The 16,892-nt window shown below is 31.2% G+C and overlaps 1 protein-coding gene across 1 annotated transcript in view; it reads right to left on the bottom strand.

Annotated features, from left to right (window-relative positions):
- LOC129965740 (uncharacterized) overlaps positions 1–16,892 on the bottom strand; it is a 64,009-nt gene that overhangs the window by 28,599 nt on the left and 18,518 nt on the right. The window contains exons 2-4 of the mRNA XM_056079877.1: positions 7,233–7,324; positions 5,203–5,312; positions 66–191 (exon numbers count right to left, since the gene is read on the bottom strand). Coding sequence (XP_055935852.1) covers positions 66–191; positions 5,203–5,312; positions 7,233–7,324 — 328 coding nt within the window. The remainder of the gene's footprint in view (positions 1–65; positions 192–5,202; positions 5,313–7,232; positions 7,325–16,892) is intronic.

Raw genomic sequence — 16,892 nt, forward strand, 5'->3', positions numbered from 1 at the left:
GGTGTGTGCTGAAGTTCCTGTCCTGAACAGAAAAGATGTGTAAACGAAAACCAATAATTACTCACTTGTTCGCAGAAATTTCTTGTGGCAACTCTCTTATTTCTGCTGGTATGGGGCCTCCTGTGAGGAATTGGCACACTTCTTGACTGAAACAGTTACAGTTGTGCTCTAGTAGGTGATAGGAGCCAGGTCTGCAGAAAGAATAAAAAATTATACATTTTTATTACCAGAATTATATCTCAAAATTGATGACCAATGAGGGCTTATACATCAGATCACTTTTTGTCCAAGACAAAATAATCTTTACATCCCAATGATCAGTACTACCGAAATCCCTATAAAATAATACAATTCTGTAAGAATACAAGGACGTCATAAAAAAGACCACACGTCATAATTCGTACTATTCATTAATTACAATTTGAAATGGAAAAAATTGATGCAATGTACAGTATTGAAAAATATTCATACATATTTAATTTTTTAAACATAAAAAGTTATCGAAACTATTGATGTATCACATATTCATTGGATACATTTTTCATAGGAATAATGACTAATAAAAGATTCAGCACGGTATTGGACTGAATTTTTTTAAGGATCAAAGGGCTTGCAGAGTTTCGCGGGTTGACGGTGGTTTTTCTTGATCCTCTTCATTGTCATTATCCTCATGCTATATATTGCCATCTCTTCGATTCATTCGTATATGACAAATTGTTCCATCTGTAGTTGTCTCTCAATTTATGTCAACTATAAACCAGGTTGGAAAGGTCTGATGACTTTTCAGTGAATCAAGATCATCTTCTTGATTGGTTCATACGAAACTTTCATGCCAAAAAAGGCATCGAAACTGATCCTTACAAGCATGTACCTTTCGCTATGTACTTTGATTCGAGAGATTCGTTTATCGGTTTTACGGTTAACGATCGATTGATCGTTATATCCGTGACCACTACAAGCGAAGAATATTGTAATACAATATTTATTTATTAGTTCATTCAGTTTGGTTTTCTGAAAAATATGCAAACTTTTTAATGAATCAGGTTTCTTTTTTGATTGGTTCTAATAAAGCATTCATACCGTGCCGCCTGGACATTGAAATTGATTATTATCAGCAAATTATTAACCATTAGAATCGGAGGATTTTCTATGTATTTTGATACAGGAGACCCATTCTTCGCTACTTTACTCAGTACAACTGATTTATCGTTACATCTTTGATCACTACAAACGAAGTCTACTGTATTTAAAACAAAAGTCCAATCAGGACCAATCATAACATTTTTTGAAAATTCGAATACGGGGTAAATATACTGAATTAAATTCTGGTAAACATGAACTAACCAGCTGAATTTGCTCTAGTAACTTTATTTTAAAGCTATACGAAGGTTAACAGAGACGTACTTAAACCATATAGAAAATACCTTATGGAAATATACCTTGTAGTCACATGGCATTTAACTCCGACGCTTAGTCGCTATTGAAGTTTGTTCTTTTTTTTATTATATAATACGACGATAAGTTCAATACTTTTAGAACTTAAACATAATTTATAATTTCATCTCAAGCAAATTTCGAAACTTCTGATTCTCATATTTTGAAGTCGAATTTATATGAAGCAGAGTCCAACTAACACTCATATTGTTGTTATATTCGTCTTGTTCTTGTATTATTTGATTGTTGGTTTGGCCTAGAAGTTCGAAGTTCTGGTATACATCTTGTTATCTGAAAGCACTTCAAAATGTAGACCTCCAACTCAAAATTGTTCTGATGTAGATTCAAAAGTGATGTTATTCTAATCCTGGTAATCGAACCATCATATCTGAAATATTTAATTTTGTAACTAAACAAAACGTGTTTTTCTGAACAGGAGAATGTGTTCAATTTAATAAAACTCGAGAATTTCCAAAATACGTCTGATTCCTAGATTTTATTAGGAAATTTTAGTTTGCTTCCTAAAATATCAGTTTTTCTCCGAAAAACTCTTCATTCTTTAGAACTGCGTACTTTCAGTTAATGTATTGTTTAAGAACGTGTGTCGAAACTAGCAAAACAAAAACTTAAAACCAACAGAAAATGCAATAATATGCTTCAGTCACATGCTTTTTGGATGTTTTGGCAATCTTTATTTCAGAAGTCTTTATTCACACTCTGAGTTTCAAAATGAGGGAGTTTAAAACTGAAACGAAAAAGGGGGGGGGGAAACAATTTTCTTTGAAAAAATATAAATAGAAGTTGAGCTCAAAAAAGTTAGCTGCTGAATGAGCGAAGCGCGCAAAAATGCCAAATTCTTCAAAGAAGAAATGAGAAGATACATTTAAGGATAAATAAACATTTTGAAAAGCATGTTCTATGCATTTCAATCTTAATGAAGATACAACTGAAGATATATCTTTTACCCCTTGCAAAACCTTTTATCAAGGGTTATACTTTACTTGATTTTTTATCAATTAATGAAGACGCAGCATAAAATTTCAAATTCTTTTCTGTATCATACAAAATAATATTTAAAAGGTTTTTTTTAACGTAAATGATTGACGGAATAAACTAGAAAAAAAAAGAAATATTAATCTCCAAGGCAAAATTTTAAAATACTTCAAACTACTAATTGCATTCAATAAAGATATATAAAACTTTAAAAAAACAATCACACAAAGCTTTAATCAAATAATTTTAAAATTGTCTCCCTATTGTACCTTCACAGTGATATGTGTCATTTTTAAGGACTGAAAATTACTAATTAATAAGATCAATGAAAGTAGAATTGAAAAAATAAATAAGCCATTATGGATTTTAATTCAATCATCTCATTTCAAAAATAAAACCCCTTAGTAATAATTAAAAATCAACAATTTTATATTTGGGAAATTTTTTCTACTCGCTTTCCCTTCTCAGAAGCCAACATTTTTCTCAGTGTAATTTCCATTGTGAACTTTTTTTTACAAGCACAAAGTTTGAATGCAAATTAAAAAACGGAAGCATGAAATAATGATAAACAAATATATATTTAAATAAAAAAGTTATTTACGTAAATTTTGATGAAGTTTAGTCTTGACTGGATATTTTAACTACGTATGTCTAACTCCATGACAGAATGTCTTGTTTAAGCTTTAACGATTCCAATATTGTTCTATCTTCTCATTAAGAAGTACCACCTATTGTTTAAAAAAAGCCCTTATATAGGTGTTTAAAATTCAACATATAAACTACAGAGGAATTCATGGCCGAAATCAAAATTACATAGGAATGCATGGCCGAAATCCTAGTTCTTGTAATCCTCCAACAGGTTCGCCTATTACTCAAGACATTTTTTTTATGTCTAGAGCTCCTAAATAATTGAAGTTCTCTTCTTTTGGGTTAAAAGGCTCTCGGGAGTACAAGAGAAGAAGGCTGCTTATTAGTTTGCTTGACAGGATAATCATGAGAGTGTTATGTTGTTGATTCTTATGGCACTTGTCATGAACAAGCCCGCTGTTACGAAGACAGCGATTTTAAGCCGGTGGGGAAGTGTCTCTTGTTTTCAGGGTAGCGCCATCTAGGGCCAAGAGAACGACTTAGCTACACACACACATCACAAACCTTTTTGCGGGGCGGGCTTCATTCACTCTCCGCAGTTCGTAATTTAGACATGAATCGGAGAACTATCACCCCTGATCCAGTACTCTCGACATGGAGGACTTTGTGACCACGACAGATTAATACGCGCTTCAGCCACCAAGCACGCGGGGAATCTTCGGCCGGCAGGGTTCGAACTCGCAACCTAAGAGACGTGTATCCAGCGCTCTACCAGCCAGGTTGTTCCGCGCCTGCGAATGTTATGAATATCAAAATCGATCTTCCTAAATCCTATCTTTAAAAAAATCTCAAGAAATGTTCCCTCGAAATTAGCTTGGATAGATGGAACTTTTCGTAGACGAAAAGTCTAATTCCTATTCGGACCTCATGTAAATGTAAATGAAGCTTCTTTTAATTTAATATTTAATCAGTTGAGCAAAAGACGTAGGTGATATATCCCCACAAGTTTGGGTTATATTGTTATGATTGATGCACCTATGCAGATAAAGGTAATCCAGACCACTACGTTATTACCTGCCCTATAAGAAACATCATTTCACCAAACATAGTATAGGAAATTTTTTGATTTGGTGCCAAAATATAATCCGCACGAATAATGAAGATCATGATGTTTTTGTAGGAATGATATATGGTATCATCATTGAATGACTTTTAATATCTTTATTAGTAAGACATTCACTTAAGACTTTTTCACTATGTGTTGTATGTTAACCTGCCCTTTTCCTATTTTTTACTTATTTATATCAGATTCTTCGTTATTTCCGGAGCGTGTTGCTTAACCATAAACATTGTTATTTTGCTTCATTCTCCGTTGTTTAATAATAATAAAAAATAATAATGGCCGAAATTCATTACCCGATGGCACTGTTTAACAATTATGTAGTTGGGTTTAGAAGTTTGTAATTTAAATTTCCAACAATGTCTGGGGAAGTTAGCACAAAAAGCGAATGCTGAGATGACATATATTCTGGCTTCTTATCAAGGATCTTGAATTGTGCTTCATATGTGGAAAAATGCTGGATATCTTCAATAATATTTAAAACCCCACGCGACGTCATTGTGAAGTGTGCATAGCTGTTAAGGATGGGAACTTTGGGAGTAGTTGTGTATGTACGACCCAGGACAAATAAGGAATTTTCATTCCTTATTGATACTTTTATTTCTTTACAAATATTCTCCAGCTGATACAGGTGGCGTTTCTAGTCATACATTCTTCAGTGATTCTGATTTGTTTCTAGATTATTTACTTTTCCTAACGTTTTGTAGTCTGAATTTTGAATTATTCTATTTGTTATAATAAAATAATGCTTAAAAGAAAGAAAAATTGAGTATTTAAAAATCAACATTATTTGCGTTATGATATTTTGCTAGAATAACCATTACCTTATGCAATTTGCCATTAGCTTATACGACAAATCGATGATACTCCAACATATGTCACAACATTATATTGGGGTGATCTTGCTTTCATCAACACCACGTCCAGGTCACCAACATGGATGGTTGTCCACATATTCAATTCAATAAAAAAAAATGGCGCTATTTTTTTTACTCCGTTATTGGATTGAATATGTGAGCAACTATCCATAATATTATATAAATAAATGTTTCTGCAATCTGACTTACCTATATGTACTCTCTCCAAGAGCAAATATGTATTCTAGGAAAACACTATAAGGCAGTTCAGTTTTTCCAAGAGTCAGAATTTGATCGGGTTCTCCGAGAATAGTCTCTCCCTGAAATAAACCGATAAAGGATCAGTGCGGAAAGAAAATAATGCACCGAGGCACATAAGACTGCGTTCAGAACGGGAAGTTATACAATCAATGTGAATCTCAAAATATGTTGCAACTCCTTTGAGAAGAGTGGATGGAAGGCGAAAATAAATAAATAAAAAGAGGGAAAATTGATGTACAAATCATACGCTTTTTGATGTATTTATATAGGATATTCCATCAAGATATCAGAAATTGCGCCAAAAGAGAATCTTGAATAATAAAAAACTATTTGATGAATTTAATCTATGACGTCCAGTTAGCGAAAAAAGCAAAATAATATCACTTCCGGTTCACAGAAAATAATTTTAATTGCAATCGATGCAAAATTGTAATTCAACAAAGTGGTCTGGTTGGGTGGCCTCCATGATCAGCAAATCTGATTCCTGTAGATTTCAGTACACAACGACATTTATAGGAAATGATTTATTCAAGTTCAATTACTATAGCAGGAAATTTAATTGCTTATCAGCATGCACGTCTTCACTTCTACGAGCAATATTCTTTTGGAATGAACGTAGCCACAGTGCATATGTTTCTCTATATGCATTGTGATATTTCCATCGTATACAAATTCATACCTACATTCTATTTGGTTTCCGCTGTTCCTTTTTATTTCATAACTTATATTCGGTTCTCTGTGTGTGCCGTGATGCATTTTTTTAATTTTTTTTTTCAAAAACTGCAAAAAAAAAAAAAAAAAAAACCCCGCACTTACTTTTATGTACAGAAGAATTCACAGGAGTTCTCTTTTTATACAATTTATATAGTTTAGATACAGTATCTGCTATATATAGAGAATGACGTTCGAGATCGTAGTTCAAGATAGAATCATGAGTGAAAATTGAAACTTTAAACCAAAACTAGGGATTGCTTCAATAATTCATGGAAATACTATTTGACTAAAATTTCAGTATTTTCTTTTTTGTCTTTGAATGCAACTGAATGTCATCTCTTCGAATTTTCTTTTAGTATTTTAAATTGTATGTTATAATTAAAATTATATAATTCATACTATTTTATTTAAATGAAAAATAATTTTACTGAGCAAAAACACAGAATAAAAGCTTTATAACTGGCTAGTCAGACCACATCTTAATTTGGAGTATTTAATCAGAAGCGAAGTTTAAAATTTGAGATAAATCTTCTTGCATAAATTTATACCATTAGTTGTCATTACTGAATTATCTATTGTTGATGCCCTTGACTCTCCCTTTAAGTCCCCCGAATTTTCTAGGTCCCATGAGATTTAGGAATAAAATAAGAAAAATATTTACAAAAACATCTTGTTTTTAACTTTGAAAAATCGGGTAGATCTTGAACTAAATTATAATTTTACATTATTTTTATGTATGATATATGTTGGAACTACATAAAGTGAGACATTCTTCAGTGAACAGAATAAACATTAACAGAGGGACGGAAGAAATTACTGAAACTTGGTAAAGGGATTCAAATTCGGTTCTGTTATATTAGCGTCCTTTTTTAAACCAAAACAAGAGCTATTTCGAGACGGACCTCGTAATTTTGAACCAAGATCAGATGACAAAGACCATAACTGAGCTGGCATCCCTCTCTCTCCTAACTTTTGCCCCACAAAAGCGGGAGCCCGTTTTAACTTACATCAGACCCACTTACAAAATGTTTCTTCAACGGAATCGGGTCTCGAACCTGAAACCTTTCGATTCCGAAGTCTAGATACCACCAGGCCATTGCGGCCCTCCGTACTAAAGGGGTTGCATCATGAAGGCAGAGAGAGATAATGGGGGAAGTATTGGATGTGCAGGGCCCAATATTTAGTTCAGGATCAGATCGATTCATGGCTGTTATATTCAAAATCAATAATTAATTTTCAATGCAAATAAAAAAAAGAGATCTTACCGGTCTACAGCTTTCTATACCAGTGGATGCAAAATAGTATTCGCGGCCGTAAGCCACCAATCCCGTATGCCAAATCCCTGGTAGCGGTTTGCCTAAAAGATATGAAAAGTTCTTGTCAACATATGGTGAGATATTAAATACATCCAATAAAAATAATTCTTTTATAAAATAAGTTATTAAATAACCTTAAATGCGAAACATTGATACCTCAAAAGCGATAAATAGCCAATTTTCTGCCGTTGCATTTTGAGGCTTCAAAAACCTCAAATCAAAACAAAATCGTATTCTCACCCGATAAAAAATAAAATGTTTCATTTGTCTAAAAATACGTCTAAAGTTAAATTCAATTGCTTATAGTCAAAGAAACAACAAAAACGCATTGTTTTCCTTTTATATTTAATGCAATTTTGTGATGATATTTATGTCCAAATTTTCATGTAAGTTTAACTATTATTTTGTCAATTAGGTCATGAATTCGTTGCAAATAATATAATACCTACGAGGCTTACTAAATATATTGCTCTTGCTTATTGTGTTTTTGAGTTATCGTGTTCATATAGATACTAAATGGATGAACAGACAGTAAAACGGATTGGATCAATGCCATGCAACACTTTTTTATTTGGCAAAATATATATCAAATTTTATTTTTTTTTACATATTGCTTGTTTGGTTTATTAAGTTCAAGTGCATATAGAAGGACAGCCATGTAGATTTCTCGTTGTTCGATTTTGTCCGAATCGTACATAAATCTGCAATGTTACTGTGAAGAATCAAGTGAAATAAAAAAGTAACCTTTTTCATGTTGAACTATGGCTCTTATGTACAGATAATATGTCTACAATCTGTATTTTCTAACTCAGGAATGTCTAAAATTCAAGAACAGATGATTACATTACTTTCTCTTTGTGTACTGCATATATAAAAAAGTTTTTTAAAAAAAGAAAAAAGGTTAAAGTGTACTACCATCTTTGAAAGGAAAAAATATAATATTATTTTTGAGATGAGTGTTACTAAATTACCAATAATTAACAATAAAGAAAAGAAATGTGATAAAATGAATTACGCGATGACAGTTTTTTTTGTTTTGTTTTTTGTTGCTTGAAATTACCGTTTGCTTTTAGTTTTAATTTTTGTAACATAATATATTTCTATTTTTTACATTAAAACTGCAATTAAATTTCTTGGTTTAATGTTATACTGATTAAATAATGGAAGGGCCAGTGTAGAAAACTGAAAAAAAAATCAATAATATTTTAATTATTACCGTATTTTTATTAAAGATAATAAAACAATGGGAAAATGTAATCGAATCTTCTCTTTTTATTTTGAAACGTTGTCAAAGAAGGACCGCTTCTGGATGAAGCTCTTGAAACAAAGGACTCACAATTTACCTGAAAGGAAGGTCGTCCTTGAAAGTTAGAAATTACTCTCCAGTTTCAAGAGCATTCATGATATCAGAAGAGATGCCGGCGTCGATGAAGTTTGTTGACGGGATATTTAGCTCCCGGGGTCGCTAACCTAAGCGAGCTAGCTATTTTGGGAAATTTTTCACCCCAACCCTCCTCTGTGTCTTAGGTTGCAAGATATAGTTCTTTTTTGTATCTATCTTAGTAGGTCATAGCAGATCGTAATAGACAACAGATCAATTGCTTACTGATGCAATTGATAATAGTCTGCATAACTTCCTGACTGACTGAGTGTTAACGACCTATGATTAATTATGATAAATTGAATTTTTTGGACAAGAGGGTAACAATTGGTAGCCTGGATGTGTTTTCCCATTCCAGCGAAGTTCCAGGCAGTTTTTCTCCCTTTTTCTTTCCTGCGGACGATATTTTGGTGCAAAAGTTTTGGCAGGTCCCCAACACCAACTTTTTGAAAATATGAGGACAGCTATTTCAGTCGAGGCCGGGATGCGGCGAGGGGTGGAAGAGAGGAAGAGGCTCATTCAGAAGGGGAGGGGGATCCTCGTTCAAGCCGAACATTGGTAACGACGGTTGACAGTTTAAGAGATATAAGGAAATATTATCTCTGTGCCAAGATGTATAATACAACAAACAAAGAATGTGTTTTTTTGTAAGAAATTAATATTATTGCCCAATAAGCTAACGTTACTTCGTCTTGAGTTCTAACTTTTTTATATTAATTTAAACTGCTCCATTTAACAATATTTTTTGAAGAATTTGGAACATATTCATATTCAATTTTAACGAATGAATGTCAAATGTCTTTCATGAAAATTATGGTTTCATTTTTGTAGTGCTGATGCAGAATGTAATATAAGTAGATATTTGATTCCTGCCGTAGATATTTCATTAGCAGGCTTAAATCCAAGATTACTATTTATAAAAATCAAATCTTTGGAAAATGTGCAATCGCAGTTTATTTAATGTAAGGGTGAAAAAATAATATATAAATATACATCTTTCCATATCTCTAAACTCTTCACTTTGCAAACTGAAACACTAAAAATTGACATAAATATTCTTTCAGTCTCAAAATTTTTCAATATACAATTTAAAAGTAAAAGGGAGGAAAAATCAAGAATTAAAATTGTAGTTATCTATTTTTTTAAGGATGGCACTTTATTTATTTATACGTATATTAGCTGTACGTATTCAAGACTTAGCCTGCGTTTAATTATTGTGTCTGTAAGAAAAAGCCAATTATCTATAATTTTAAGTCATACAGTTTTCGAATTCTTATATTCAACTTCTTAAAGTGTTTTAAACCCCTCAATCCTAATTAGAATAATAATGAATTAATATTAAGGATTTCAGATAATCGACATTTCATGTTGGCACATATATGTAATTTAAATATTTCAACAACAAAAAAAAGGAATTGTTATAAATTGTGTTCAAATTAATTGATTAAAATTAGAGAAGAAATCGCTTAGAAATAAAATTTATGCCTCTAAAAAACTTACTTTTTAAAAACTTAAGATGATTCAAACGATGATTTTTGTACAATACTTTTGAAGTAGTGGTGAGATTACAAAATTATTCGATCCCCATTTCATCCCCTTTTTTTGGGTGGAGGGAAGGCATGACAATTTTTTCATAATACATACAGTAAATCCTAACAAATGCTAAGGAATATATATGTCAAATTTCGTTCGATTCCCTCAAGAAATATGGAATTGTATAAAGTTCAAACAAACAAATGGACGCTTAATTTGATATATATAGATTTCTATCGATAAAATAGAATTAATCATTTTGATTTGAATTTTAAGAAGTACTGTTTTAAATTATATTCTACTTCGAATTTTATCATCAATTTTAATTTTATTCATGCTCGTTTAACATGTTTTTACTTTCTCTTATATGAAATATACCAAAAGGAAATATTATAAACGGCAAATCGGTTAATAATAAATTTTTGCATTAAATTTTAATTGCGAAAAGGTAAAGTCCATGTTTAATTTTTCTTAGAAAATATCCATTCAGTGATCACATTTATGACAGTATTTTTGCCACAATAAACCCTTAAAAACAATTAAAATGACCATTTAGTTTTTTCTAACCTTTTTTGTTTGATAATTCTACAACTCTACTGAAATTATTTAAAAAATATTTATCAGAGAATGCAAAATGTCAAAATTAATTAGCTGATAAAATTGATGAAATTGGTCCAGGTGTTGAAATGGAGGCTCAGCCAAACTTTTATTTTGTTCAAAAATATAGTTCAGTGCTGGTAAAGCGATCATAAATGGCATATCTAGGAGCCATGAACTTTTATAAAAAATAAGAATAGACGAAATCGATGCTCTGATTTCAGACTGGAGCACTGATTCTTTGGTTTAATATTTATTTTAAATGAATAGATAATAGCCATGATAACGTATGAGAATAAACAAATGCCTATAGCATTTCCATTAAACGGATTTACATCTCACATGTAAATAAAGTCATTAAATCCAATAAAAAAACCTAATATTTAAAAATTATATATCTTTTTTTTTATTTAAAGTGAACTTTAAAATAATATTTGTAAATTTGACCCTTAACTATTTAGGAATAATTTTTTTTTTTGGAAACTAGAGTAAAAATTTGGATGATAATTAAATTAATAGATTCTAGTAAAGAAAAATTCTTTTCTCCTTTTTAAAAAAGATTTTTTTTAAAAAATTCTTAGGTTAAAAGAAAAAATTCTTTTTTTTATTAAAAAAAAGATAATTTGAAATTTTTATTGAATTGTGATAATTTTTACCAAAAGATATATATATATATATATATATATATATATATATATATTTTGGATTTTAGAGGGGCATAAAAATTCTCCTTACGCGATAATATCTTCGAAAGCTTTTGCGTACACAAAAATTTGTTTAGTTTTTAAATAGCTGCACCCAAAATTTCCATTTAAAAATATATAAACAGCTCTTAAATATAAAGATTATTTTCAAAATTCTGAGACCGAAAATTTTTCCGATTACAATGTCGTCTTTGTGTATACTTTGTAGACAAGAAAGTTAAAGGAACAAAGGAAACATTTTAGATACGACAATCAGCGATGAAACACGTGACAAAAAAAAAAAAAAAATCCCAGTGAAATCTGGGATGCTAGCTTTCCAGCAGTAGATAAAGAGGTAATTTTTCCCTGTCGTTACGTCTCTAAAATGATGGGAGAGAGAGAGAACTTGACCTCATTCTGTGAGTGAAAGTTTTACCTCAAAGAATTTAGGTCGTTCGTTTTCAATTTTATTTAGTTTTCCTAGCTTTGAAACTAATCTCTTTCCTTCTATAATGAACCCTTCTAAGACTTTTTTTTGTCATGCTTTTTAAATGAAACCCAGCCGAGTGATCTTCTCAAAACATTTTAATTTACTCATTAACAAATGTAGTTCTGTATTATAAACCGTATGCTACTGGCGAATAATAGATACGACACGGCCTATTTGTTTGTAATCTTTGGCGATAAATTCCTGGAAGTACACAAGCACACAAACATTGAATATGCATATCAGATTTCTTTTTTCCGATCTATTGGAAATAAAATTTGATACAGAGTCACAATTGTCGTAATAAAATCACATGCCTTTAAGTTAATGCTTTTTATAGTTTTCGTATTTGCATGCCTGTGAAAGTTCATACAGACAGATGGTCAACCTTTTGCCGGATTTGGTTCCAAAATTGGTATTTATTTACATTTTAGATATTAAATTAGTGTATCAATTTTTATTTATTTAGCTTTCTTCGCTTTGGAGCTGTCGTGTTAACACATATTCTGACAAGTGGATAAAATTTAACTGTGTGACGCATTTCTAAAGCTAAAAATATATGTTTCATTCTTGAATAATCTTTTTTTTTTTAATTACAGCCAGTCACCTCGTTACCACAGATCTAAGTCGTATAAACAGGGATACATATATGGACAATCGGACTGATAGATTTCCAGCGAATGTATTTCTTTCAAAATTTGATAGAAATCTACACATTTGTTGTAAAGACCAGATACCATATTACATCCATCTACCTCAAAGCGTCTTTGATTTATCATATTCACAGACAGACAGGCGTTAATTCCAAAAACCTTATTTTCGTATTCAAGAAGATCTAAAATTGTAGATTCATCAAAATTTTGAGTTCGAATTTTTTTGACGATTAAAGTACATTCTCTTTAAAAAAATATTTGGTAATTGATATCTTTAATAGTATATATTATCTTCCTTCCTATTAAACATTTATATTGTCTCTTTCTATATGCTCCTATTCTAAATAATTTATCTGGATATAATAAATCTACCTTCTAATTTGTCGTAACATTCTAAAATCTCTCTATTACTATCACAAGAAGTTTTCATCTTGTATATATATAATTAAGGAGAATAGTATAGATGGAATTCTAATTATATGGCTAAATCTATGCTAAGAAGGAAATAATTCACAAGCAAATATATCTGTGATTGCCGAAATATTTATTGAAATACAATGTACAAATATTTCTAATACTAATCTTAGTAGAATATTTATAAAAAATTTTTTGGTAATAAAAGTTTAATTACTGATTAAACCAGTAGGAATGTTCTTCTCAAAATATTCACATTTATTTCCTTATAAAGCAGTTACTTTCCGCCCTCTTACATAAAAATTGTGGATCTTTGGTAAGGTCATGAGTGCCTAATATTAACTGTTTAGTACTAATATTAAATTAAATAAGTTTTAAAAGAATAAATTTATTTAACCTCATACATAACAAAAAGAAAACATTTGTTAACAAAGCGGAAAGCGAATGGTTCATTCCTTTCTGTCTTAGGATAACATAAATATGCTATATGTATGGTATATGACAGATCTTGCGCGTCTCGCGCCTGCAATCTGACAATCTCGTTGTTAAGATTACCATATAGGCCATCTCACCTTCGATGAACCGCCTGAATGCAACAGAATATAAATATAAATTGCAATGTTTATATCTGTATGTAAGGTTATTGATATATAATTTTAAGGAGTGATGTTTATCAAAAAACTTTTAATACAATAGTTGCTTATGATAAGTTACGCACAAACACACATCTACAAAATTTCGAACAGATAATGATTTTTAAGAATATTGCTCAAAGAAGATTTGCAGAAAAGTTTATGGCAGTGGTATCATGAAAATCCTTGCAATATATAAGCTTCCAACTATGAATCTATCTAAAATAACAGCGCATGCCATCTAAATATGTACTTATTTTTTGCATTATAATGCATTGTATGTGTACGTCTGTCTCTAACATATTCTTTGTGCTAGGGTGCATTTTTTATAATTTGTACAAACTTTTTGAATAAAAAAATGTAATATTGTTGGTTGTAGCAGTACAAATCGAAAAGATTATTGTCGTATGCATATGTATTATTTATGTTCCGTTCTAGTCTCACCAGGGAGGAGGCAGCTTGAATTTGAGAATAAGCAGCTTCTAAGGCGCTGGTTGGTTCTTACCACCCTGGTGGATATAATGACATTGTAGGGTTTACCCCATACCAATGTTGGGATGTCCCTCTTACGGTGGCGTATAATGACTTGAGACTCAACTATAGTTTCGGCCAATGCTATCGCAACGTTCGAGGTCATTTACTTTTTCTCAATGCCAAGAGTGGATCAGGAGTAGTCAGTTTATGGTTCCATTTTATAAATTCAAATGATAGAAAGCATGGTTTGAAAATTCTACTAGGTGGTTAGACATCAGAGCGTATTTCATATTGAATGCTGTCTTGTCTTAGAGATCAAGGTTTTAGTAGCATATCTTTGAACTTATTTATTAACTGATAAATCATTTAGTTATGCTTTACATTCCAGAAAAACGTCTATATAATTAAGGTAAGATTCCTTTTGAGAATACTTAAGAATGGGAAAAGAAAAGATGCTAAATATATTAGTTAAGGTTTACAATGCAATATAAAATGAAAATACTCAATCATAACTTATTATACAGGAAGAAAATAAAGCAGTAAAAAAACAGTTAACTCAAGCAGCAAAGGAAGTTCTTGTACACCTAATCGAAGTGCCCTAGCATTTTACGGGCTTCAAACAATCGCTGCTAAAACTTACAAACTGTAATGAAATCATGTTAAGTAATGTGACTGAAATGAACTGTATCGAATTAAAGCGATTGCTTTAATTCGACATAAGAATTAAATATAATCTAAAGGTATCTCAAGTGTTCCATGGATTCTTAATTGAATCAGTTGATCAGCTCATTCCCAAAATAGAGGACCTTATCAAATTAGATAATGAAAAATTCCCGACAGTTAAGAGACAGTAACGACTGACTATTCAAAAGGTTCAATGGCTTCAATATTTCCATTGATCCCCATCATTTCGTGTTTTGGGTAATTATCTTTGGCATCATCAAAAATAACTTTTCAAATGTTTAGAGAACACATTCGAGATAAATTAAGATTCCACTCTCTCTAAAGACAGCATTCAGCAGGTCATTTACCAATGACGATTTTCAAGATTTTATCTGATATTGGAAGAATGCGTGGGATGAGACAGTATTAAAAAAAAAAAAAAAGGAATTTCCTGTTCCGCATCCTTAAAATTGCTGTTGTACAATGAAGCTTTGAAATTTCGGTCTAGTTTCTGGTTCTATATTTAAATTATCCTGATTTACTTTCAGCAGATCGAGAAAATACACTTCAAAACAATTCGCTGTCGCGATGGGGAGGTTCAAATGAGGTCGACCTCTCTCTTGGCACGGCGTGAAAGGAGCACTGATCTTTTGCCATCTAAATATGTCATTGATAGAGAATTCGATGCAGTTTTGAAATGACAGCTGACTGAAAACGTTATGCGGAAAAAGTAGACGCAACTGTCAATAACGCATCCATCTAGTTTCTTTTTATGCGGATGCTACGTATTTTCATGCAGGCGAAATGTTAAAAATCTATTGCAAAGTCGAATTAACATCTTCATAGCGATGTAAATGCTTTCTTACATAGACTCCTTATTTAATCCCTGCGACTTAGCCCCATTCTTTTGTGTTAATAGACCAAACTCTTTGCCAAAGCTGCGTGAGAACAGTGCAGTGTATTGGATAACACGACGCCGTCATGCTGTGAAACATTTAATGCATTTAAATTTGTCATATTACCAATGGCATCAAAATAAATAAATGACATTTAGAAAATAATTTTTTTTTTCAGTTTTGGAAACTCTGAAAAATTTGCAGATGACGTTGCTTTCGTGTTTTTAAGTATTTAGGGACATTTAGTTATTTATAAGTGCGAATGACTGATATTCACTCTGATTCAGTTTTAAAAAGACCCTCTGCGAAAAAAAGATTCACCTTAACAGTAAATGCATTGCAACCTGTCAAAATGATCGCTTTTCAGTGGCGTCTTCAGTGTATTTGCGAATAAGAGATACGAATAGTTTATATTAAATCTGATATCAATTAAAATGAAACTCCAAGTGTAAACATTCATATCAGTGTTATTAAGCTTTCTTTTTTATATTGCACTCTCAAAAATAAATTTATGTTATCACGATTTACTTTTAAAGAATGAGCTAGAATAACCTTCGAATTTTTGTATCCATCTTAGCTTGACGAATTTGGTTTATAATGATGAGAAAGTTCACTTCACTCGATGATGATAGCGGTTATAAAAAAAAAGTTTTATCAAAAATACATTGGAAAATCGATTAATGTATTTAACCACTTTCAAAGACGATGTTAATCAAAAGATTAATATGTGAATCAAAAGATTTTCTATAGATGAGTTAATTTGATTTCAATAAATGTCTCTGGGGAATCTCAAATATATGAATATTTTATATTTTCTCACAATGTTTCATGGCAATACATGTTTATACAGTCGTGGATTTTTAATATCAAATTTGTTTTTCTTTATTTGTGGGGTGTGAAAGAATCATCACACTTATCAAGGGCCTTTTTTTCTTCTCTTCGCCAAAATTTCTCGCAAGAGTGATTAAAAGCATTTTAATTTATCAGATTCCCGAGTTCAGTAACTTAAATCTGGTTTGAGTGTTCTTCTAAGAGTATTGTTTTAAAATTCTCTCACTTCTTAAGAAATTTATTAATGACGAAGGTTGACATTTGCGCTCTTCCGTCACCGGTTTTTTTTTGTGGAGAAAACGCTGAATTTCTTGACTTTCTTTAATTAAAATGTTATTAAAATTATTATTCGTTATTAACTTATT

The sequence above is a fragment of the Argiope bruennichi genome, chromosome 4 (assembly GCF_947563725.1).
Source record: "Argiope bruennichi chromosome 4, qqArgBrue1.1, whole genome shotgun sequence".
Taxonomy (NCBI): Eukaryota; Metazoa; Arthropoda; class Arachnida; order Araneae; family Araneidae; genus Argiope; species Argiope bruennichi.